This window comes from Pongo pygmaeus, chromosome 4, assembly GCF_028885625.2.
Source record: "Pongo pygmaeus isolate AG05252 chromosome 4, NHGRI_mPonPyg2-v2.0_pri, whole genome shotgun sequence".
Classification (NCBI taxonomy): domain Eukaryota; kingdom Metazoa; phylum Chordata; class Mammalia; order Primates; family Hominidae; genus Pongo; species Pongo pygmaeus.
In genome coordinates, this window is record NC_072377.2 from 37,287,306 (window position 1) to 37,312,936 (window position 25,631).

Genomic DNA, 25,631 nt, shown 5'->3' on the forward strand with positions numbered 1-25,631 from the left:
ATGGCTGTAGGTGTGCAACTTTATTTCTGAGTTCTCTGTTCTGTTCCATTGGTCTGTATGTCCATCTTTGTACCAGTACCATGCTGTTTTGGTTACTGTAACCTTGTATAATTTGAAGGCAGGTAACATGATGCCTCTGGCTTTGCTCTTTTTGCTCAGGATTGCTTTGGCCACTCAGACCCTGTTTTGGTTCCGTATGAATTTTAGAATAGTTTTTTTTTTTTTCTAATTCTGTTTAAAATGATATTGGTAGCTTGATAGAAATAGTGTTGAATCTATAGATTGCTTTGGGCAGTATGGTCATTTTAAGGGTATTGATTCTTCTGTGAGCATGCGATGTTTTCCATTTTTTTATGTCACCTGCGATTTCTTTCAGAAGTGTTTTTGTAGTTCTCCTTGCTGAGATCTCTCACCTCTTTGGTGAGAGATGTGTGTGTGTGTGTCTGTTGTAAATGGGACTGCATTCTCGCTTTGGTTCTCAGCTTGAATGTTATTGGTGCATAGAAATGCTACTGATTTTTGTACATTGATTTTGTATCCTGAAACTTTACTGAAGTCATTTATCAGTTCTAGGAGGCTTTTGGAGGAGTCTTTAGGTTTTCTAGGTATAGAATCATACTGTCATAGAAAAGAGATAATCTGAATTCTTATTTTCCTATTTGGATGCCTTGCATTTATTTCTCTTACCTGATTCCTCTGGCTAGGACTTCCAGTACTATGTTAAATAGAAGTGGTAAGATTGAGCATTCTTGTCTTGTACCAGTTCTTAAGGTGAATGCTTCCAGCTTTTGCCCATTCAGTAAGATGTTGGCTGTAGGTTTATCATAAATGGCTATTAATCACATTTATTGATTTGTGTATGTTAAACCAATCTTGCATCCTAGAAATGAGGCCTACTTGATTATGGTGAATTAACAATCACCACAATTTGATGTGCTGCTTTCGGTTTGCTATATTTTGTTGAAGATTTTTGCTTCTATATTCATCAGGGATATTGGCCTGTAGTTTTCTTTTTTCCTTGGGTCTTTGCCAGGTTTTGTTATCAGGGTGATGCCACCTTCATAGAATGATTGGGGAGGAGTCTGTCCTCCATGATTTTTTAAAAGAGTTTCAGTAGAATTCCCACCAGTTCTTCTTTTATGTCTGGCAGAATTTGGCTGTGAATCCATCTGGTCTGGGGCATTTATTGGTTGGTGGGTTTTTTATTACTGATTCCATTTCAGGACTTCATATTGGTCTGTTCCGGGTTTCAAATTTCTTCCTGATTCAATGTTGGGGGGTTGTGTGTTTCCAGGAATGTATCCATTTCCTGTAGATTTTCTACTTTGTGCATACAGGTGTTCATAATAGTCTCTGAGGATCTTTTGTATTTCTGTGGGATCGGTTGTAATGTCACCTTTGTTGTTTTCTGATTGTGCTTATTTGAATCTTCTCTCTTTTTTCTTTGTTAATGTAGCTAGTGGTCTATCAATCTAGTTTATCCTTTCTAATAACCAACTTTTGGTATTGTTGATTCTTTGTATGGATTTTTGGTTCTCGATTTTGTTCACTTCTGCTCTGATTTTAGTTACTCATTTTCTTTTGCTAGCTCTGGGGTTAATTTGTTCTTGTTTTTCTAGTTCCTCTAGATGTGATGTTAGATTACTAATTTGAAATCATTCTAACTTTTTGATGTAGGTGTTTAGTGCTATAAACTTTCCACTTTTTTTTTGAGAAAGAGTTTTGCTCTTGTTGCCCAGGCTGGAGTGCAATGGTGTGATCTTGGCTCACCACAACCTCTGCCTCCTAGGTTCAAGTGATTCTCCTGCCTCAGCCTCCCGAGTAGCTGGGATTACAGGCATGTGCCACCATGCCCAGCTAATTTTGTATTTTTAGTAGAGATGGGGTTTCTCCATGTTGGTCAGGCTGGTCTCCAACTCCCAACCTCAGGTGATCTGCTGACCTCCGTCTCCCAAAGTGCTGGGATTACAGATGTGAGCCACGGTGCCCAGCCTCTAAATTTTCCTCTCAATGTTGCTTTTGCTGCATCCCAGAGATTTTGGTATGTTGTGTCTTTGTTTTCATTTATTTCAAATAATTTTCTGATTTTTGCCTTAATTTCATTGTTTACCCAAAAGTCATTCAAGAGCAAGTTGTTTAATTTCCATGTAATAGTGTGGTTTTGAGAGGTCTTCTTGGTATTGATTTCTATTTTTATGCCTCTATGATCTGAAAGTACGGTTGGTATGTGTATTAGTCTGTTCTCACACTGCTAATAAAGACATACCTGAGACTTGATAATTTATAAAGGAAAGAGATTTAATTACTTCACAGTTAAGCATGGCTGGGGAGTCCTCAAGAAACTTATAATCATGGCAGAAGGAGAAGCAAACATGTACTTCTCCACTTGGTGGCAGGAAGGAGAAGAATGAGTGCCCAGCAAAGGGGCAAGTCCCTTATAAAACCATCAGATCGGCCAGGTGCAGTGGCTCACACCTGTAATCCCAGCACTTTGGGAAGTCGAGGTGGGCAGATCACAAGGTCAGGAGATTGAGACCATCCTGGCCAACATGATGAAACCCTGTCTCTACCAAAAATATAAAAATTAGCTGGATATGGTGGCATGTGCCTGTAATCCCAGCTACTCGGGAGGCTGAGGCAGGAATAACTTGAACCAGGGAGTCGGAGGTTGCAGTGAGCTGAGATCGCACCACGGCACTCCAGCCTGGCAACAGAGCGAGACTCCGTCTCAAAAAAATCAACAACAAAAAACCCATCAGATCTCGTGAAATAGTGTTTTTACTATCACGAGAACAGGATGGGGCAAACCACCTCCATGATTAAATTATCTCCACCAACATGTGGGGATTATGGGAACTACAATTCAAGATGAGATGTGGATGAGGAAACAGTCAGACCATATCATTCTGCCCCAGCCCCTTCCAAATCTCATGTCCTCATAATTCAAAACACAATCATGTCCTTCCAACAGTCCCCCAAAGTCTTAACTCATTCTAGCATTAACTCAAAAGTCCAAGTCCAAAGTCTCATCTGAGACAAGGCAAGTCCCTTCTGCCTGTAAAATCAAAAGCAAGTTAGTTACTTCCTAGATACAATGGAGGTACAGGCACTGGGTAAAAATACCCAGTCCAAATAGGAGAAATTAGCCAAAACAAAGGGGCTATCAGCCTCATACAAGTCCAAAATCCAATAGGGCAGTCATTAAACCTTAAAGTTCCAAAATGATCTTCTTTGACTCCATGTCTCACATCCAGGTCATGCTGATACAAGAGGTGGGTTCCCATGGTCTTGGACAGCTCTATCCCTGTGGCTTTGCAGGGTACAGCCCTCTGTCCCAGCTGCTTTCACAGCCAGCATTGTCTGTGACTTTTCCAGGCACATGGTGCAAGCTGTCGGTAAATCTACCATTCTGGGGTCTGAAGGACGATGGCCCTCTTCTCACAGCTCCACTAGGCAGTGCCCCAGAAGGGAATCTGTGTGGGGGCTCCAACCCCACATTTCCCTCCCACACTGCCCTAGCAGAGGTTCTCCATGAGAGCTATGCCCTTGCAACAAACTTCTGCCTGGCGTTTCCATACAGCCTCTGAAATCTACGAGGAGGTTCCCAAACTTCAATTCTTGACTTCTATTCACCCACAAGCTCAACACCACGTGGAGGCTGCCAAGGCTTGGCACTTGCACCTTCTGAAGCCACAGCCCAAGCTGTATCTTGGCACCTTCTAGCCACAGCTAGAGAGGACAGGATGCAGGGCACCAAGTTCCTAGGCTGCACACAGCAAGGAGGGCCTGGGCCTGGCCCAGGAAACCATTTTTCCCTCCTAGGCCTCTGGGCCTGTGATGGGAGGGGCTGCCATGAAAGTCTCTGACATGCCCTGGAGATATTTTCCTCATGGTCTTGGTGACTAAAATTTGGCTTCTCATTATTTATGGAAATTTCTGCAGTGAGCTTGAACTTCTCCCCAGCAAATGGGTTTTTCTTTTATATTGCACTGTCAGGCTGCAAATTTTCCAAACTTTGATGCTCTGCTTCCTCTTGAATGCTTTGCCACTTAGAAATTTCTTCCACCGGATACCCTAAATAATCTCTCTCAAGTTCAAAGTTCCACAAATCTCTAGGACAGAGGCAAAATGCTACCAGTCTCTTTGCTAAAACATAATAAGAATCACCTTCTCCAGTTCCCAACAAGTTCCTCTTCTCCATCTGAGACCACCTCAGCCTGGATCTTATTGTCAATATTGCTATCAGGCTTTTGGTCAAAGCCATTCAACAAGTCTCTAGGTAAAGTTCTAAACTTTCCCACATCTTCCTGTCTTCTTCTGAGCCCTACAAACTGTTCCAACCTCTGCCTGTTACCCAGTTCCAAAGTCGCTTCCACATTTTCAGGTATTTTTACAGTAGCACCCCACTCTCTGCAGTACCAATTTACTATATTAGTCTGTTCTTACACTGCTAAATAAGACATACCTGAGACTGAACAATTTATAAAGGGAAGAGGTGTAATTAATTCACAGTTCAGCATGGCTGGGGAGGCCTCAGAAAACTTATAATCATGCAGAAGGGGAAGCAAACACGTCCTTATTCACATGATGGCAGGAAGGAGAAAAATGAGTGCCCACTATAGGGGGAAGCCCCTTATAATACCATCAGTTCTTGTGAGAACTCACTTACTAGCATGAGAACAGGAAGCGGCAAACTGTCCCCATGATTCAATTATCTCCACCTGTTCCCTCCCATGACACATGGGAATTATGGGAACTACAATTCAAGATGAGATTTGGATAGGGACACAGCCAAATCATATCAGTCAGATTTCAGGGTTTGTTTTTTTTTAATTTATTGAAACTTGCTTTAAGGCCAAGGATTTGGTCGATCTTGGAGTATATTCTGTGTGCAGATGAAAAGAATGTATATTCTGTGGTTGATGGGTGGAGCATTCTACAGATGTTTATTAGGTTCAATTGATCAAGTGTCTAATTTAATTTCAGAATTTGTTAGTTTTCTGCTTTGATGATATGTCCAACTTTGTCAGTGGGGTGTTGAAGTCCCCCACTATTATTATGTGGTTGCCTAAATAGTTTCATAGGTCTATAAGTACTTATTTTATGAGTCTAGGTGCTCCAATGTTGAATGCTTATATATTTAGGATAGTTAAGTCTTCTTGTTGAATTGAACTCTTTATCATTATGTCCCTTTCTTTGTCCTTTTTTACTGCTGTTGGTTTAAAGTCTGTTTTATTTGATATAAAAACAGCAGCCCCGATCTTTTTTGTTTTCCATTTGCATGATAGATCAGAAAGCCTATTTAAAATGTATTCTAAGGGTTAATTTTAGGGTAAAGTGCTATGAACTAATCATTAATTACTTCTAGTAACAGACAGGATTAAATGTATGTTGTACTTAGATGATTCTTGGGAAAACTCACAGGATACAGTTATGTACTATATAGTGTTAGGGAAAAGGGAAGAATGACACATATACATAACAAAACATGAAGAAAAAAATCTATTCTAAGCTTCAGATTTGTTTCATAAAAATCACATTAAAATATGACAAGTTTTGAACATTCTTGAATGAGAAGCATTTTAAACAGGTTAAAAATGAATTATTCAATGATTACCTGGAGGTGCCCATAGCTTGTTCTGTTAAGCCAAGTTCTTCACTGGAAACTCTGTCTTTAGTTATAAGGTCATCAATAATGTCTGCAATATCAGTCAATCCAGTCATCTGGAACGGGTGTACTGAAACACTTCATTTGCAAATGTAATTTAAGAAATATATATCAGTATCTACAACTTAATTACATTAAGCAAAAATAAACATGTAACAAATGAACACAAAATGATAAACATATATCTACTGTTCCTTCTATTTCTGTAATTCTGCTATCTCTCAGTGAAAAAGACTAATCAACAAAAAGTAGTGACTTGGTAGATTTTCTTTAAAAAGGAAACATATGGTCCAGAAGAAAACCTCTATAGATTCTGCCTGTTTAAATTTAATCCATATTTATATAAGAAAATGTAGTAAATATAGTCTATTGAATTCTAACTACTTGTGCTAAAACAGTAAGGGATATAACAGTCCTCAATTTCTTAAAAATATTCCATACCCAATGAAAACTTACATTCCTTTAAACCACAAAGATATATATAATGTAAAAATTCACACACATATGAACAACAAAATTTTCACTATCTACACCCAACTTTAAAGAAAATTGTGAATTAACTCTTAAGATATTTACCTCTCACATAATTCATCATTGCTATTCATACCTAAAAAAAAAATCATTATTAATAAAAATTTTGGGTTTTTTTTTTGCTTTCAATTGTTAATCTAATTTAGAAATTATATAACCAGAAATTAAATTAAAATACTTTTAAACCTCCAAATTGGTTTATAGATATATATTTACAGCATATTTATCCTCCTCCTGAATATGCTATCTGGTAGTGAATACCGTCTACATATTTTTTGAGACCATGTCTCACTCTGTCACCCAGACTAAGTGCAGGGACATGGTCATGGCACACTACAACCTCTGCCTCTGGGCTCAAGCAAACCTCCCACCTTAACCTCCTGAATGGCTGGGATTACAGGTGTGTGCCGCAATGCAGGCTAATTTTTGTATTTTTTGTAGACAGAGGGTCTTGCTATGTTGCCCAGGCTGGTCTCAAACTCCTGAGCTCAAGTGACTCACCTGCCTTGGCCTCCCAAAGTGCTGGGATTACAGGCATGGGCCATCGCACCCAGCCAGTATAAGATTATTACTTTTTCTATCCTGAGTACTCAGTATAATATGTCAGAAGGTACAACCCTTCTTTGCTTAGTACACAGTTTAGAGTACTGGAGTGCAATTTACTTTATAAAATATACACAAATAAAAAATCTCTGGTGATCTTAAAGTAATATATTTTAGAAAATATCTTATTTAAATCCAAGAAGCAATTTACCTGTAAGAATGTGACCCAAAATATAATTTTTAAGTCTTGTCCAGTATTAACTATATGTCTTCAGAGAAAAACACTGAAAACTATTCAATCTTCTATATGTTTCCATTCTAAATGTTTAATTCTTCTATATGTTTAATTCTAAAAACAGAACTCAATTAATATAGGGAAAAGTGTTCTGACATCTCTTCTCAAAAAATATTCCTTAAGATTTTATTATCTTGAGATCAACCAAATCTGTCCCTAAGACTTACACATTCACATGGTTTTAATATGAAATACCTGTTTTCTTGAAAACATATTGTTCTATTTAATTTATTAACCTCCAAATCAAGGATTTTATTTTTGTTCTCAGAATCTGGGCATTTGTGGGTTCTTAAGAACAACTAATTCAATTTAACTAAGAGAGAAATACTTCACATAAATCTAAGATTAGCGTAATAGTAACAGTACTACCCCTTATAGCTTTTTGCTAGGTAGAAAAAGATATTAATCCTATGTATTTAGGAAAGAGAAGGTCCATTAAAGAGACACTTTCTATCAGTATTTGAGAGGCCCCTGCTGGCCTATTCATGAAAAAAAGCTTGAAGGATTCTCTTCCAATAATGACTGGGCTGCATATGGGGAAGTAGGTGAGATTAGTGAAGATGGTGACCTCTTGGGTTAAAGGTTGAAGTGTTTGTCATCAAAGGTTGGTAAGTAACAAGTTGCCCTTTCTCCTATTAGTAACCCAGGATCACTAACCCACAGCCACAGTACCTGTTTATTACCAAGTAAACGTTCCTAAAACATTATGAGATTTATGCATGGACTTTTTTTTTTTCTAACTCATCAGCTATTGCTAGTGTTAGTGTATTTTATGTGTGGCCCAAGACAATTCTTCTTCCAATGTGGCCCAGGGAAGCCAAAAGACTGGAGTCTAGACTTTGACATCAGACCTAGTTATACCTTTGCCTTAGACTCTGGCAACACTAAACAACCATGTTAGCCCTCTCTTCCTCTTTTACCCACCTAGTCACTGAGTACCATTTACTAATTCAAAATGTCTCGTTTCTTCTATTTCTTTCCCACAACACTAGCCAGGCCCTCATTATTTCCCAGGTCAGATTTTAGTAGCCTCCTCAGTGGTCTCCATGCCTCCATTCTATTTTTCCTCAAAACCTCCTCATTTTACTTCTCTGCTTGGAATTCTCCCATGTTCCCAAGTATAAAATGGAGTGTAAACTTCTCAGATATAATTAGAATCCTCTACCATCTAGCCATATGAGTCCTGTTTAACCTCATTTGTCAATCCTCCCCAGAGAAGAGAAGAGAAAAGCTATCAGTGACCAAGAAAATAAAACAAGATTCTCAGATGCTTTATATATGATCATCAGTCTTCACAACTCTGTTAAGTGGAAATTATTATCCCCATATGTTGATGACTAAAACACACATGGCATCTAGAAAGAACTGAGAAAATAATTACAAGATTTAAATCAGCTTCTTAATAGCTTTTCTTTTACTTAAGTAACAGTAATGCCATTTAAAATAGCATTTTTACTGTTTATATCACTTTAATAATGGTAATAGAACATATACTAAACACTCAGTAAAATCATTTTAATTGACCATCAATATCTGAGAGAAAAAAAAATATTTCCAAGCCACTGTCAGTGATTGAACTTTATTCATAGGACAAAATGTATTCATTAGGACTAAAGAATAGCAGTTTTAATTGCTACCTCCAAATGAAATAAAACAAAAAGTGGCACTAAATCCTTCTAAATCTCAATCTCCTCAACTGTAAAATGGGGATAATAATAGTGTCTACACCTCATAGATCAGGCTTAAACCAGAATCTATGCATATAAAACAGTGATGTTTGGCACATGGTAGAGGCTCAAGAAGTGATGGCTACTGTTTTGTTTTCAAATTAAAATTCAAAGTTCTTATAATTGGAAGAGTTTTAATTTTTCAATTTTTGTAAAAATGAACTATTATTGTAATTCCAGTTGCTACATATTTCATATTAATAAGTTACACCAAGATATGACACATGATTGCAGTATGTCTTATGAAGGTGACAAGATGTCACAGTTCTTCATGTGACTAGCAAAAGTTTTAACTTTCCTTCCCCTAAAATAAATATTACAAAATGACTTCATAAACCTTTCATAACTGTATTCCCAGTAAATCATGTTCAGTAACATTATAATGGAGAATAAGAGTATGTGTAAATGAAAAAGTAAAGAACAATACCAGGAGAAGTAGTATTCTGATCACTGGAACTGGAAAGGCTGACAGCCGAATCGGCAGTAGGAAACACACAAGTTTTCTGACCAGAATAGTTTTCTGTTATTGAAAATTCAGGTTCTGAAGTCTCCTTTTTGTCACTTTGATCTTCTTCAGCCATATGGGTCAAAAAACGCACTAATCCAGAGTATATATTACAATTAAGATAAAATAGTAGAGAAAAAAAGATCACATGGAAAAGACAACAATTGCCACTATTTCCAACTGGCAACACAGATATTAGAAGTTTGTCACATGTTATGCTAATAGCTTTATACTGTATAATGAATTTAATAAAAAATTTGAAGTTAAAGCTCTCCCACAGTAAATAAACAAAATTTATTAGACTGAGCTGAAGTACACAGGCCTATGCTCTTCCATAAAAACACAGACATGCTAAATTACAAAAAAAAATTTTTAATATACGACCAATCTTTCTAAACAGAGAAATCCCCTGGTGCCAGAAAAGAAAAAGGAACTCAAAGCTGGAGCAGTAAGTGGGCAATGATGCTGGGATAGTCTACTGAGAAATGGGAGATGTGGTTCTGCAGACTGCAATGAGGGAAAAACTGAGCTACCTTCATATATCTTAGAGCAATGAAGGACAGCTTTGTCCATAAAATAGGAATAAGAAAATCTCTCCCCTGGTGAAACAGCAAGTAAGTTTTCTATCTGCATGGACAGCAGCTGAGAGAAAAATAAAAGTCAACTTTGAGAAATCAAAACCCCTGACTTGCCACAAGCATGAACACGGTCTGAATTTCTACCATCAATACAGTACAGCAACCCCAAGTGAAGAAATGTATACTAAAATTTGTTCCAATTTTTTCCTACTTCAATGACAGCAAGAAGCAAATGCAAAACTACTCCAAAGACAAACATAATCTAGCAGAACTTCCACTAATGATAAGCCCATGATAAAAAATTACAAATCACACAAAGGAACAACCAACCATGAAAGATAGTCAGTATGCAGATTCAACAATTGATAATGTGCACATATGAAATACAACAATCAGAAAAGGTTAGCATAAAACATGACTAAAATTATGAAACAGATGAAGCATAGGAACAGCAATAAAAAAACAGGACAGGACATCCAAAGCGCCGATAGATTTGAAAAAGAAATAAATACAACTTCTAGATATTAAATGTAGCCACCAAAATTAAAATCATAATGAATAGCTAAAACACCAAAGACACAGCAAAAAAGAGAATTAGTAAACTAGAAGACAGATCTGAGGAAATCATCCTGAGTGAACCACTGATAAAGGGAGGAAATTATGCAGAAGAGGTTAAAAGAGATAAGGAGGCCAGGCACAGCGGTTCACACCTGTAATCCCAGCACTTTGGGAGGCCGAGGTGGGTGGATCACCTGAGGTCAGGAGTTCGAGACTAGCCTGAACAAAATGGAGAAACCCTGTCTCTACTAAAAATACAAAAAATTTGCCAGGGGTGGTGGCACATGCCTGTAATCACAGCTACTTGGAAGGCTGAGACAGGAGAATCACTTGAACCTGCAAGGCAGGGGATGTGGTGAGCCGAGATTGCGCCATTGCACTCCAGCCTGGACAACAAGAGCGAAACTCTGTCTCAAAAGAAAAAAAAAAAAAAAAAAAGATACAAGGAACAGAGTGAGAAGGTCCAACATGCCTCTATTAGGTGTTTTAGAGAGAAAAGAAAAAATGGGGAGGAAGCAGTACTTCAAAATATTATGGGTGAAAAGTCCCCAAAGTTAAATCTTAAAACTAAAGAATCATTCCTACTCCAATATAAGGTAAATAAAAGAAATACGGCCAGGCACGGTGGCTCACGCTTGTAATCCCAGCACTTTGGGAGGCCGAGGCAGGCGGATCATGAGGTCAGGAGATGGAGACCATCCTGGCTAACATGGTGAAACTCCGTCTCTACTAAAAATACAAAAAATTAGCTGGGCATGGTGGCAGGCGCCTGTAGTCCCAGCTACTTGGGAGGCTGAGGCAGAGAATTGCTTGAACCCTGGAGGAGGAGGTTGCAGTGAGACAAGATCGGGCCACTGCACTCCAACAGAGTGAGACTTTCTCTTTAAAAAAAAAAAAAAAAAAAAGAAGTGGATGCAAGAAGCAACTGTGGGCAACAGCAGAGAAGAGAAAATGTCAGACAGCATCTCAGACAATAAAAGGTATCATGAAACTTGTTTTGGTTTTATACATTTGTTGCCTACATATTTACATTATTTAAATTAGAAATTTTAGGCCGGGTGCGGTAGCTCAGGCCTGTAATCCCAGCACTTTGGGAGGCCGAGGCAGGCGGATCACGAGGTCAGGAGATCAAGACCATCCTGGCTAACATGGTGAAACCAAGTCTCTACTAAAAATACAAAAAATTAGCCGGGTGCGGTGGCGGGCACCTGTAGTCCCAGCTACTCAGGAGGCTGAGGCAGGAGAATGGCGTGAACCCGGGAGGCGGAGTTTGCAGTGAGCCGAGATAGCACCACTGCACTCCAGCCTGGGCGATAGAGCGAGACTCTGTCTCAAAAAAAAAAAAAAAAAATTAGAAATTTTAAAATGAAGTAATTGTTGGCAAAGAAAATGACAAATGTTGAGAAATCTTAACTAAGCACTGACTTAAAAAATAAAAGGCAAGGGGAACTAAATGGGAGGGTTAAAAACAGAGTAGATGTAAAATATTTGAAAACAGTTATCAGAGGCTGGGCGTGGTGGCTCACGCCTGTAATCCCAGCACTTTGGGAGGCCGAGGCGGGCAGATCACAAGGTCAAGAGATTGAGACCATTCTGGCCAACATGGTGAAACCCCATCTCTACTAAAAATAGAAAAAATTAGCTGGGCGTGGTGGTATGCACCTGTAGTCCCAGTTACTTGGGAGGCTGAGGAAGAAGAATTGCTTGAACCTGGGAGGCAGTGGTTGCAGTGAGCTGAGATCATACCACTGCACTCTCCAGCCTGGGCCACAGTGTGAGACTCTGTCTCAAAAACGAACAAACAAAAAAACAGTATCAGAGAAGATGGAGGGAACAAATCAGTGCTAAAAAGGTCTAAAGTCCTTATATTGTTTGGGAGGTAGATATATTCACCTTAATTTAAAACGAAAAAAATTTTGAGAGGTGGTGTCTCACTATGTTGCTCAGGCTGGAGTGCAGTGGCTATTCACAGGTGTGATGATAGCATACTACAACCTTTAATTCTTGGGCTCAAGTGATCCTCCCACCTCAGCCTCCTGAATAGCTGGGACTACAGGTATGCACCACCATGTCCAACTTCACCTTAAATTTTAACTCACCTATGAATGTTAAAAATTCAAGAATAACCACTAAAAACTAAAAATCAAACGTATAATTTCTGAACCAATACAGCAGGAAAGACAGAATATAGAAAACTCCATCCAATAAAAGGCAAAAAAGAGGGACAAAAGGAAAAAAATGGCAAAAAAAAAAAACATGAAATAAGATATTAGAAATAAGCACAAATATATCAGTAAATACAATAAATGAACACTGATTATGCTTGCTGGTTAAAAAAGATTGTCTAATTATTTAAAGGAATGAAATCTAGGTACATGCTGGACACAACTACAACATAATCAAACAGCCTGAAAGTAAAGGGATATCCAATTTACAAGAAATATGGAGGAGAAAACAACACATTAAATGCCATCACAGAGACTCAATTAGCAAAACTCAGACTCTGAAAAACACTTCAGAACAAATATCTTGTTTCTTCAACAAAGAAAACTTCCAGGAAGAAAAAGGAGAGAAGGAACCCAGAAGTTAAGAGACTTATAAGCCATCAACCAATGGCCACTTATCGATCTTGCCTGGGTTCCAACTGTAATAATTAAAAAGCTTTTTTTTTTTTTTTTGAGACGGAGTCTCGCTCTGTTGCCCAGGCTGGTATGCAGTGGCATGATCTCGGCTCACTGCAAGCTCTGCCTCCTGGGTTCAAGCAATTCTCCTGCCTCAGCCTCCTGAGTAACTGGGACTACAGGCACCCGCCACCACACCAGGCTAATTTTTGTATTTTTAGTAGAGACACGGTTTCACCATATTGGCCAGGCTGGTTTCGAACTCCTGATCTTGTGATCCGCCCGCCTCAGCCTCCCAAAGTGCTGGGATTACAGGTGTGAGCCACCACGCCCGGCCTAAAAAACTATTTTTTGAAACGAGACAATTGGCAACATTTGAACCCTGATTAGATATATAAGTATATTAAGAATTTTTTAAAGGAGTGTCAATATTATTGTGCTTATGTTTTAAAAATGGACCTGATCTTTTAGAGCTACATATAAAATATTTATACATAAAATAATGTACTGTCTGGGTTTCATTTCAAAATAATCAAGAAAAAGGTGGGAAGAGTTGGTGGGTGTGGGTGGGTGTATAGGTAAAAAAGGGATTGGCCATGAGTTGATAATGATTCAAGTTTGTTGTTCAGTATATGAAAGTTAACTGTATGATTCTGCCTTCTATTAAAATAGCATAGAAATTTTACATAAAATTTTAAAAAATAAAACATATCAAAAAGATATACCAGAACACAGAGGTAGTAATGTTCGTATTAAACAAAATTGACTATAAGTCAAAAAGGACTATTGAGGATAAAGAGGATTATTACTTAATGATAAAAGAGACAAAATCCAACAAGAAATATAACAATCCTGAACTATATTCACCTTATAACCTTAAGATGAATGTAACAGATTTACAAGGAGAAATAATACCACAATCATTATGGGTAATTTATAATGCAACCTTCTGAGAAAAGAATGGATCAAGCTGACTAAAGAATCAGAAAAAATATAAAAAATCTGGACAATACAATTTAGAAGCTTGACCAAAGGGAGATATATACACATACACTACATACAACCAACAGAAAATGTTTGGTCTCTTCAAATAAATGTGGAACATAAGGTAAAAACTGACTATCCTCAGCCACAAGGGAAATTTTAACAAATATCTAAGGATTGATATCATTATACACATCAGCTAATCAAAATGCAATGAAAATGGAAATCAACCACAAAAACATAGCCCAATATTAGAATGCTTAATATTTAGAAGCTAAAAACTCCTTTTACAAGCTAAAGAAATCATAATGTGAACTACAAACTATGTAGACCTGAACACCACCAGATGATGATGAGTATCAACATTCTTGTCTAGGTCCATGCAGGAACATATTCAGCCTCAATTACACATATTAGAAAATAAGAAAAAAATAAAGTTAGAAAAAAGCCAACAAGTTAATCTCCCCAAAATATAAGAAATAATAAAGATTAATGAAAAAGGAAACTGAGAAACAAAGAGAATTAACAAACACTGGTTTTTGAAAAGACTAAACTGACAAGACTGAATGGGAAAGAGAACACAGGTATGAACCACAGACACAGCAGAAAGTAAAAACAACTATTCTAATTTCATTCTTTCAATAAAAAATGAAAAAACTTAATACCTCACCACTGCCTGGCCATTTTACCAGAACCTCAAATTCCAGCTCAGCTGATGATCACAGACAAACAGCAACCTCAGCACAAAGTTCTGTGCAATCCTCAGCACTATGAGGCCAATGGCTTGGAATCCACAAAAACTGAGCTCCAGGCCACACTTGCCCCATCCTGGTATAAAATCCAGAGGAGGTTACTGCCTTCTCAAAAAAAAAAAAAAAAAAAAAAAAAGGGGCTGTGAGGTGGAAGCTAATCACATTACAAAAAAATAATCCTACTCTAAAAACTGGGAAGCTTATGATTTAAGCTCACATATGAAAACTACTCCTACTTCTGGCACTCCACAAAGCAATGCTTATTCTTTCAGGTCAACTAAAGCAAGACTTCAGCCAGCCCCTACAAACCTTCTTCAGAAATGCTAATGGTTTTTGAAGCTAATGTTTTTTTGAATTCAGGGCCAGAAGAGAATTCAATGTGATCCACTGGTCCAATCTGTAGAAAAAACACACACAACAAAACAATGGTTGTAATACTTTGATAATTTCAAAATAACAAACAGTTTTATGTAAGTTTTAAACACTTGCATTAATGCAAAAGTGAAAGAAATGGGATTAAATCCAATATAAGCTAAATGGTAGGGATCAATAAAGCAGAGGAAATTTTTACTTATTTGTAGCTTAACTGAGTTATAAACTTTTATTAAAAGGCTCAGGAAAATTGTATCATAAAATTTTAGAATGAAGAAGAACCTTAATTACCATCTAGATAAATTCGTATTAAAGATGAGAGAACAAAGCCCAGAGAGACTCAATGACTTTTTTAGTGGCATAACACGGTTAACCCAGGTCTTCAAGACTACTTACTACTCAGTGTCTGCCCAGAGTATCCCTGGGCCTCTTCCAGGACTATAAGCTGTTTCCTTAAGTTAGGCAAGTGAAGATGTTTGTATTTATGTGTACATTATAATAACGTGAGAGCATTTAAAAATATACCAAACCTGCTGGGCCCAGTGGCTCACACCTGTAATCCCAGCACTTTGGGAGGGTGAAGCAGGCAGATCACTTGAGGTCAGGAGTTCGAGACCAGCCTGTCCAACATGGCAAAATCCCGTCTCTACTAAAAATACAAAAATTAGGTGGGCATGGTGGCAGGTGCCTGTAATCCCAGCTCATCAGGAGGCTAAGGCAGGAGAATTGCTTCAACCTGGGAGGCAGAGATTGCAGTGAGTCAAGATTGCGCCACTGCACTCCAGCCTGGATGACACAGTGAGACTCCATCTCAAAACTAAATTAAATAAATAAGTAAATTATTGTGTGTGTATGTGCATACAAAATTAACGTTATTTCCTTCAAAGTGGTCATTTTAGAAGACTAAATATCCTCTTTTTCCCTGGGAGATATGTTCCAAGACCCCCAGTGGATGCCTGAAACGGTGGGGGAAGTACCGAACCTTATATATAGTTGTCCCTCAGTATCCATGAGGGATTGGCTCCTGACATCAAAATCCACAGACTCAAGTCCCTTATATAAAATGGTGCAGTATTTGCATGTAACCTATACACATTCTTCCCATATACTTTAATCTCTAGATTACTTATAACATCTAATACAATGTAAATGTTAAATATTAATAGTTGTTATGACGTATTGTTCAGGAATGACAAGAAAAAATCTGCACATGTTCAGTACAGATGCAACCATCCTTTTTTGTTTTTATTAAATATTTTCAATCCACATTTGGCTGAACTGTCAGATGCAGAACCCATGGATATAGAGGGCCGACTGTATACTATGCTTTTTCCTATGCATACATACCTATGATAAAGCTTAATTTATCAATTAGGCACAGTAAGAGATTAATAAGAGCTAAGAATAAAATGGAATGATTATAACAATATACTGTAATCAAAGTTATGTGAATGTGTTTTTTTCTGTCTCTCAAAATATCTTCTTATACTGTACAGAGGGTAACAGAAACCTCGGAAAACAAAACTGCAAATAAGAGGGGACTACTGTACATAAGAGCTTTGAGCAAATGCTTTTGGAACTCTTCCTTTGAAATTGTCTCCCAACCTTGTACCACAATTATAAATAACTGTTCTAGTGGTGAATCTTTAGTATATAAATGTGATTTTATTAGTGCCAGAATCAAAACTAAGATAGCAAAGACAACCATTAAACAAATATTTATTAAATGCCCACCATGTGTAGCAAAAGACATTGTCCCTACCTTCGAGTCTTAAAAGGCTTGAGAGGAGCCCTATCAGAATTTTTGAGAGCCTTTTCAAAATGCCAAGTCACCTCCACCTCCCCAACAGATTCAGCAGGGATAGAATGTATACTCTGAAAAAGCATCTGAGTGATCTTGACATGCACAGAAGTCCAAATGCTTAATGGACTCAGATATGTGGAAATTCCCTCCTCCAACTCCTGCTTCGGCTGGCTTTCTCCTGAGTTTCTTATGACTTCAGACTGTTCTCAAGTCTTGTTGAATCCTCATCCTTACAAGGCAGTGTTTCCACAAGATTCTTTACTCTCTTCTTTTCTCCTCTATGTGCTCTCCCTGAGGAGCGCCTATGCTATCATGATTTCAACTTCCTCCTAACTGATTACTCCAAAATCTGTACCTTCAGCCCAGTTGTAGCTCCTCAGCTGCTTTTGAGGAACTGCCTACTTATCTCACAGCACCTCAAATTTATCATGTCCCTGATAGAAATCATTGTGCCTCCCTCCCCCAACACACGCGTGCACACACACACACACACACACACACACACACACACAAACTCTTCCTCTTCCTTAGTTTGGAAAATGGCTCCACCATTCACCCAGGCTGGAAATCTGGACACCACTGTGAATCTCCGTTGTCTTCTTCACCTTCCCACAGCTTATCAATCTCTAAGTCCTGTTAATGCCTTCCCTCCATTCTTACTGCTCAAATTCAGGCATATTGTTATTTCCTGCCATGGATATTTAGTGGATTTCAAACACTTATCAGTGGACCTGGTATAGAGCTACCAGCATAAGAATCATTTGTGAAGCTTGTTAATAACACAGATTCCAGGGCTCTAACCAGACCTAATTAAAATCAGAATTTCAGGGAAATGGGGCCCACGAATTTGCATTCTTAACAAGTTTCCTAGATGATTCTAATGGGCAGCCATTAGATTTGGAACCACTGTGACCCATGTGGTCTCCTTGTTCCCAGGCTTATCCTTTCCAAACTACCCTCCACACTACTGTCTGCATATCTGATCATCTCCCTTCACCGTTTAAAATTCTTCAGTGGTTGCCTACTGCCTGCTTATAGGAGAAAATCCCAATCGCTTGACATGGTAAATGCTTTCTGTTCCTCCTTGTCTCCCCTCTCCTACCTCTACTGCCAGATGTCTTAAAGTCCAATCCCACTAACTTCTACCTTTAAGTAATGCTCATACAGCTCCCCAAACACTCTATGCCATTTGGTACCTTTCTCCTTTACTCACAATATTTTGTCAGCCCTTCTTTAATTAACTGATGAATTCCAATTCATTACCAGCTCGAGTCACCTCTACAAAGCCTTCTCTGATGCCACAGCTTCACTTACCCCATCCAGTCACAACACGCCAGGCATATCTATGTGCCTCATCAGACCCAGTATGTATGTATTTATTGGTATATATATCTATCTTCTTTTATTAGATTTTACACTCCTTGAGAGTAGGTACTATGCCTTATTTATCTTTCTATTCCTAGAATTTAGCACAGGGCCTAATATGCAGTAGATGCTCAATAAATGTTTGTTGAAGGAATTAATGATTCATGAACTCTTGTGAGAGTGAGCAAGCCAGGATCAAGACTAGGTTTGGGTATAAATCAAGTATCTGGCTATAGATAATGACTACTAAACTAGCTCAAGAGGCAATTTCAAAAGAGATTATTTGAAGTAAGGAGTTCCAACAACTGCTTTGATGCTGAACATTTATTTGGATGCGACAGATCTAAATCTGGGTTTAAAAAAACCGAAAGCAGGCCAGGTGCAGTGCCTCACACCTGTAATCCCAGTACTTTGGGAGGCTGAGGTGGGAGGATCACTTGGGCCCAGGAGTTGGAGATTGGCCTGGGCAACATGGTGAAACCCCAAATCTACCAAAAAAAAGAGGAAAACCACCAAATAAGCATCATAATATCATTACTTAGTATTAACATTTTTAGCAGTAGTCCTGCCTCATATCCTTTCAGTATAGTTTCACATATGCTTAATCTTAATTTTTAAATGTGTTAAATGTTTGGATTAAAGGTGTACTATAAACCTAATAAATACATTTTTTAAATGTCAACATGCTAGCAACCTGGAATATTTGTAAGGTAAGTCAATAATGGAATTCTTATCCTGCAGACTATTTTGCATTTCCCAATATTAGACTTTAAATAGATCCAATGCCATCCCCATCAAGCTACCAATGACTTTCTTCACAGAATTGGAAAAAAGTACTTTAAAGTTCATATGGAACCAAAAAAGAGCCTGCATCGCCAAGTCAATCCTAAGCCAAAAGAACAAAGCTGGAGGCATCACGCTACCTGACTTCAAACTATACTACAAGGCTACAGTAACCAAACAGCATGGTACTGGTACCAAAACAGAGATATAGATCAATGGATCAGAACAGAGCCCTCAGAAATAATGCTGCATATCTACAACTATCTGATCTTTGACAAACCTGAGAAAAACAAGCAATGGGGAAAGGATTCCCTATTTAATAAATGGTGCTGGGAAAACTGGCTAGCCATATGGAGAAAGCTGAAACTGGATCCCTTCCTTACACCTTATACAAAAATTAATTCAAGATGGATTAAAGACTTAAACCTTAGACCTAAAACCATAAAAACCCTAGAAGAAAACCTAGGCATTACCATTCAGGACATAGGCATGGGCATAGGCATGGGCAAAACACCAAAAGCAATGGCAATAAAAGCCAAAATTGACAAATCGGATCTAATTAAACCAAAGAGCTTCTGCACAGCAAAAGAAACTACCATCAGAGTGAACAGGCAACCTACAAAATGGGATAAAATTTTCGCAACCTACTCATCCGACAAAGGGCTAATATCCAGAATCTACAATGAACTCAAACAAATTTACAAGAAAAAAAAACCCCATCAAAAAGTGGGCAAAGGACACGAACAGACTCTTCTCAAAAGAAGACATTTATGCAGCCAAAAAACACATGAAAAAATGCTCACCATCACTGGCCATCAGAGAAATGCAAATCAAAACCACAATGAGATACCATCTCATACCAGTTAGAATGGCGATCATTAAAAAGTCAGGAAATAACAGGTGCTGGAAAGGATGTGGAGAAATAGGATCACTTTTACACTGTTGGTGGGACTGTACACTAGTTCAACCATTGTAGAAGTCAGTGTGGCGATTCCTCAGGGATCTAGAACTAGAAATACCATTTGACCCAGCCATCCCATTACTGGGTATATACCCAAAGGACTATAAATCATGCTGCTATAAAGACACATGCACACGTATGTTTATTGCGGCATTATTCACAATAGCAAAGACTTGGAACCAACCCAAATGTCCAACAATGATAAACTGGATTAAGAAAATGTGGCACATATACACCATGGAATACTATGCAGCCATAAAAAATGATGAGTTCATGTCCTTTGTAGGGACATGGATGAAATTGGAAATCATCATTCTCAGTAAACTATCACAAGGACAAAAAAACCAAACACCGCATGTTCTCACTCATAGGTGGGAATTGAACAATGAGAACACATGGACACAGGAAGGGGAACATCACACTCTGGGGACTGTTGTGGGGTGGGGGAAGAGGGGAGGGATAGCATTAGGAGATATACCTAATGCTAAATGACGAGTTAATGGGTGCAGCACACCAGCATGGCACATGTATACATATGTAACTAACCTGCACATTGTGCACATGTACCCTAAAACTTAAAGTATAATAATAAAATAAAAATAAAAATAAAAAGACATTTAACTTTGTTTTTTTTTTAAGAGGCAGGGTCTTGCTCTGACACCCAGGCTACAGTGCAGTGGCACAATAATAGCTTACTGCAGCCTTGAACTCCTGGGCTCAAGTGATCCTCCCACCTCAGCCTCCCAAGTAGCTAGGACTACAGGTGCACACCACCATACCCGACTTATTATTTTTTTTATGGAGATGAGGTCTCGTTATGTTGCCTGGGCTGATCTCAAACTCCTGGCCTCAAGTACCCAACCATGGTCTCATTTAACCTATTATGTGTAACATAATATTTGTTCTTTAATTCTTTTGATATAAATTGTTCTTCCTTTTTAAAAAAAAGGACAAAATGTGTAAAATAATTTTTGAGACTTCCTATTTTATTTAACTACCATTATATATAAACATTAATTTATTTTTTATGTCTACCTTTTATAGAAAACTAGGCTGGTGTGGTGGCTCACATCTATAATGCCAGCACTTTTGGAGGCCAAGGCAAGACTGCTTGAGGCCAAGAATTTGAGGCTAGTTCAAGCAAAATAGGGAGAACTCGTCTCCACAAAAAAATTTTAAAAACTTAGCTGGGAGTGGTGGCGCACTCCTATAGTCCCAGGTACTCAGGAGGCTGAGGTGGGAAGATTGCTTGAACCTGGGAGGTCGAGGCTGCAGTGAGCCATGGTCGCATCACTGCACTCCAGCCTGGATAACAGAGCAAGACTATGACTCAAGAATAAAAAGAAAAAAAGATATGAAAAATTTCTAAGGAACTGATTACTAACTCTCTTATATAAAATATTTAAAAGAAACGGACAAAAACTCCAAATAGGACAATAATATTTGTAAAATCATAAAATCTTTCAGAGAAAAATGATCATTACAAGTGGGGTTCCTTTAAAATCACATTCTAGTTTTGTAATTCACGTATTTCTTTTCTTGGTAGGAAGCATGGGTTTACTTCCTTTTTGTGTGGGAGGACTCTAGAAAAAGCTTTATTTAGAGCAGAAGATCAACTGAATAGCCCTATATCTACAGAAGAAACTAAATTTATACCTTAAAATGTCCCAACAAACAAAACTTTAAGCATCTTCAGGGAAGATGGCTTCACTGAATTCTACCAAACATTTAAGGAAGATATAGTACCAATCCTATAAAAAATTTTCCAAAATATAGAAGAGAGGGTAATATTTTCCAACTCATTTTATGATAATAGCATTATACATGGGTTTACTTCTTAAAAGCTTAAGGTAATGGTTCTCAACTGAGGGTGATTTTGGCTCCCAGGGAACATTTGGCATTATCTAGAGACATTTTTGACTGTTAGAACTAGGGAGCAGTGCCACTGGAAACTAGTGGGTAAAGACCAGGGATGCTGCCAAATATCCTACAACGCATGGGGCAGTCTCCCACAACAAAGAATTACCTGGCTCAAATGTCAATAGTGCTGAGGTTGACAAACCCTAGCTTAAAGAAAACAAATTTCTCATTATTTTGAAAAATCAAGTATCCAAAGTTATATCACACTACAAATCTAATAATTCAGTTGCAAACAAAAAACTAAAAATAAAGGTAGTCTACCTTATCACAATGTAGATCTAGCATTTCAGGCTTGGGGAAATCCTGCTCTATGTTTTCAGCAATGTTCTGTATTGCTAGCAACTGCTCGTCAATTTTCTGAAGCTTAGCAGTGAGATGCTCTAGTCGGTGAGCTGCAGAGCTTGGTGCAGGGCAAGCTGCAGAGACACCTTGCAGCCGTTTCCACAATAGATAATCTTCCGCAGAGTCTGACTTTGTGCTCTGTCCTTTTAATCGGAACTCTGGTTTTGGCAGATCTAAATATTAATAAGAATAAAAGCGGAATTGATTATAATTAAAGAAGAGGTATTATTGATGATCTCATTTTTTAATGACTTCATTTTAACCAACACGACACTACTTTGCAAATCAGTTTTAATTAAATATACCTAAAAATTCCTTTTCAGCTTCTTGATTTCTGGGATAAGAATACGTAAATTACTACAACAAAGTTCCACACACAAGGAAGTCTGAATATTACTTTTATCCCTTGCTACAAACATATACTTCATCAAAAAGCAACTTTAATATTTTTATGACTTTTTCAAATTCTACTTGAAAACCAAAAACATCACACGTTAAAGGTTGGCCCCAATATTGGCTATTACTGACTTTATATGAGATCTCAGGCAAACATTAAACCTCCTAAAACCAAAATAAAAGTCAATGACTCTTCTTATTCTTAAACTCAGTTGATTCTTCTCCCAAATTTGCAATACTTCTTTTTTTTTTTAAGAGATACAACCTCGCTTTGTCATCCAGGCTGGTCTGAACTCCTGGGCTCAACCAACCCTCCCACTTCAGTCTCCCAAAGTGCTGGATTACAGGCATGAACCACTGTGCCTGGTCTGCAACACCTTTTTCAAATGCACTCTTTTTCTGATGTCGGGGTCTCCTCCTCACTGTATTGCTCATACTTCTTCTTCTGCCATCCATTCCTTTTACCCATCAGTACTTCCTGGGCTGCCAGCCTCAACTCACTTCTCTACTCACTCTTCCCACTTTCTCTGAGTTATGTCATTGATGAAAGATCCCAAATCCATATGGCGCTCTTTCTTAGCTCCAGCTCCTTATATCCTGAATATCCCAGTTAGGTTGTCCCATAAGCACATAAAAATGAATTCATTGCTTCTGCCCCTCCAAATTGCTCCTTCTTCCTTGTTCCTCAGCTCAGCAAATAGCACCACCGTTCAGTTTCACAAGCCAGAGACCAGAAAGTCACTCAAGGCTCCTCTCTTTCCTTCAGATCCAAAGCGACAACAAGTATTGATGATTCTAACTGCTAAACACCTACATTCTTCATACCACTACTTGGCTGAAGCCTTCACAATAAATAGACCCCAAATCATACTATCTGTAATTTATCTCTATCCTATCTAGTCCGTCTTCCACACCAGGCCCAGAGAGATCTTTTAAAAACAGAAATCATGTTCTTTTTCTGTCCAAAACTCTTCAGTGTGTCTCCAATGACTTCACCTTAAAAGTCCAAATGCCTCCATATGACAGACAATGGCACACATAATCTTTCCTCTGTCTACCTCTCCAGCTTCATCTCTTGCTATTTCTTTAAACAAACAAACAAAATACTACTCCATTTGACTCCAAGCATAATGAACTTTAATTTTATTTTCTTTTCTTTGAGACATGGTCTTGCTCTAGCACCCAGGCTGGAGTGTAGTGGTGAGATCTTGGTTTACTGCAACCTCTGCCTCCTGGACTCAAGCAATCCTCCTGCCTCAGCCCCTTGAGTAGCTGGGACTACAGGTGTGTGCCACAACACCTGGCTAATTTTTCTATTTCTTGTAGAGACAGGGTCTCACTATGTTGCCAAGGCCGGTCTCAAACTCCTGAGCTCAAGCAATCCACCCGCCTTAGCCTCCCAAAGTGTTGGGATTACAGGCGTGAGCCACCACACCCAGCCAAACTTTAATTTTCTCAAACTAAGCAAGTTCCATTAACTTACTGCAAAATCTATTCTCTCTGTCTGATAAATGAAATTAATCTGTAGCTTATGGTCATTTGAAATGCTGGCCTAAGATACTCAGGGGTCACAGAGAGAAAAGTAAAACGTATCTAAGCTATTAAATGACAGAGCTGGGATTCAAATCCAGGTCTGTTCTATTTGAATCTAAAAGCCAGGCTCTTTTCACTTTCCCACATACTTCCCCTGTCTGTCTGAAAGATTGCTAGCTTCATACATCCTCCATCCACCACTCATGCACCTTAGCAGCCCCATGACAGGAGAGAGAAGATGAAGGCTTTAAAATCTGAAATGCTGGCACTTGTTTGTATATGCAGCTGTAATACACATGCCCTAACACATCCAAACCCATCCCTTCCTTGCTCCTCATGTCTCCTGAGTGCCCACTGTCATTATACAATAATCAGGCAGAGCTAGACTCTGTGCCCAAGCATCTTGCAACCACAGGGCTGACTAGGTCCATACCTCACAACCACTGTGGCACCTAGGGGAGACTTAGGTTTCTGTTGCAGGAAGTCTGATTGCATATTGGATTAATCTAACCAGTCACAGGACGTAGTAGCTTCAGGTTGTGGAGGGATATTCTTCTAGGCTGGGTGTGGTGGCTCATGCCTATAATCCCAGTACTTTGGGAGGCTGAGGTGGAATGATCACTTCAGACCAGGAGTTTAAGACCAACCTGGGCAACATAGTGAGACGCTGTCTCTATAAAAAATTTTAAAAATTAGCTAGGCATGGTGGTGTGTGCTTGTAATCCTAGCTACTGGGAGGCTGAGGCAGGAGGATCCCTTGAGCCCAGGAGTTCAAGGCTACAATGAACTATGATCACACCACTGTACCCCAGCCTGAATAGCTCAGCAAGACTCTGTCTCTAAAAAACAACAACATACACATATATATATGTATTTTATTAAAAATTTTAAATATCCATAGTCTTCTAAATCTTGCAAAAAGTTACCATAATGCAACCTGACTATAAAACTGAATATTTATAAGTACTATTGAATTGCATACACCTGGCCACAAAGATGGAAACAACAGACACTGAGGACTACAAGACGGAGAAGGAGGGAGGAAAGTAAGGGATGAAAAACTACCTACTGGGTACTATGCTCACTACCTGGGTGATGGGTCCAATCACACCCTAAACCTTAGCATCATGCAATATACCTATGTAACAAACCTGTACATGTGTCCCGCATTTGAAATAAAAATTGGGGAAAAAAGTACTGTTGGCTACCATGCCTGTTTATTTTCGGTGTGCTATTTGAGAATTTCCCACCTTTTACAATATGAGAATTGCTTTCTAACATCAAAACACTCATGAACTCACACAGAATATTTATTTTTAGCCTTATTAATTGAGAAAAGACATATGCATAAACAGATCTGTGACTTCTTACAAAATATCCATGGGTCCCAGCT

General features: G+C 38.4%; 1 protein-coding gene across 17 annotated transcripts in view; it reads right to left on the reverse strand.

The window, feature by feature from the left end:
• CPLANE1 (ciliogenesis and planar polarity effector complex subunit 1) overlaps positions 1-25,631 on the reverse strand; it is a 150,025-nt gene that overhangs the window by 26,903 nt on the left and 97,491 nt on the right. For all 17 annotated transcript variants that reach the window (XM_054487076.2, XM_054487081.2, XM_054487077.2 and 14 more), the window contains 5 exons: positions 22,229-22,482; positions 15,072-15,159; positions 9,192-9,362; positions 6,245-6,275; positions 5,618-5,746 (listed from right to left, as the gene is read on the reverse strand). In XM_054487076.2, the coding sequence (XP_054343051.1) occupies positions 5,618-5,746; positions 6,245-6,275; positions 9,192-9,362; positions 15,072-15,159; positions 22,229-22,482 (673 nt within the window). The remainder of the gene's footprint in view (positions 1-5,617; positions 5,747-6,244; positions 6,276-9,191; positions 9,363-15,071; positions 15,160-22,228; positions 22,483-25,631) is intronic.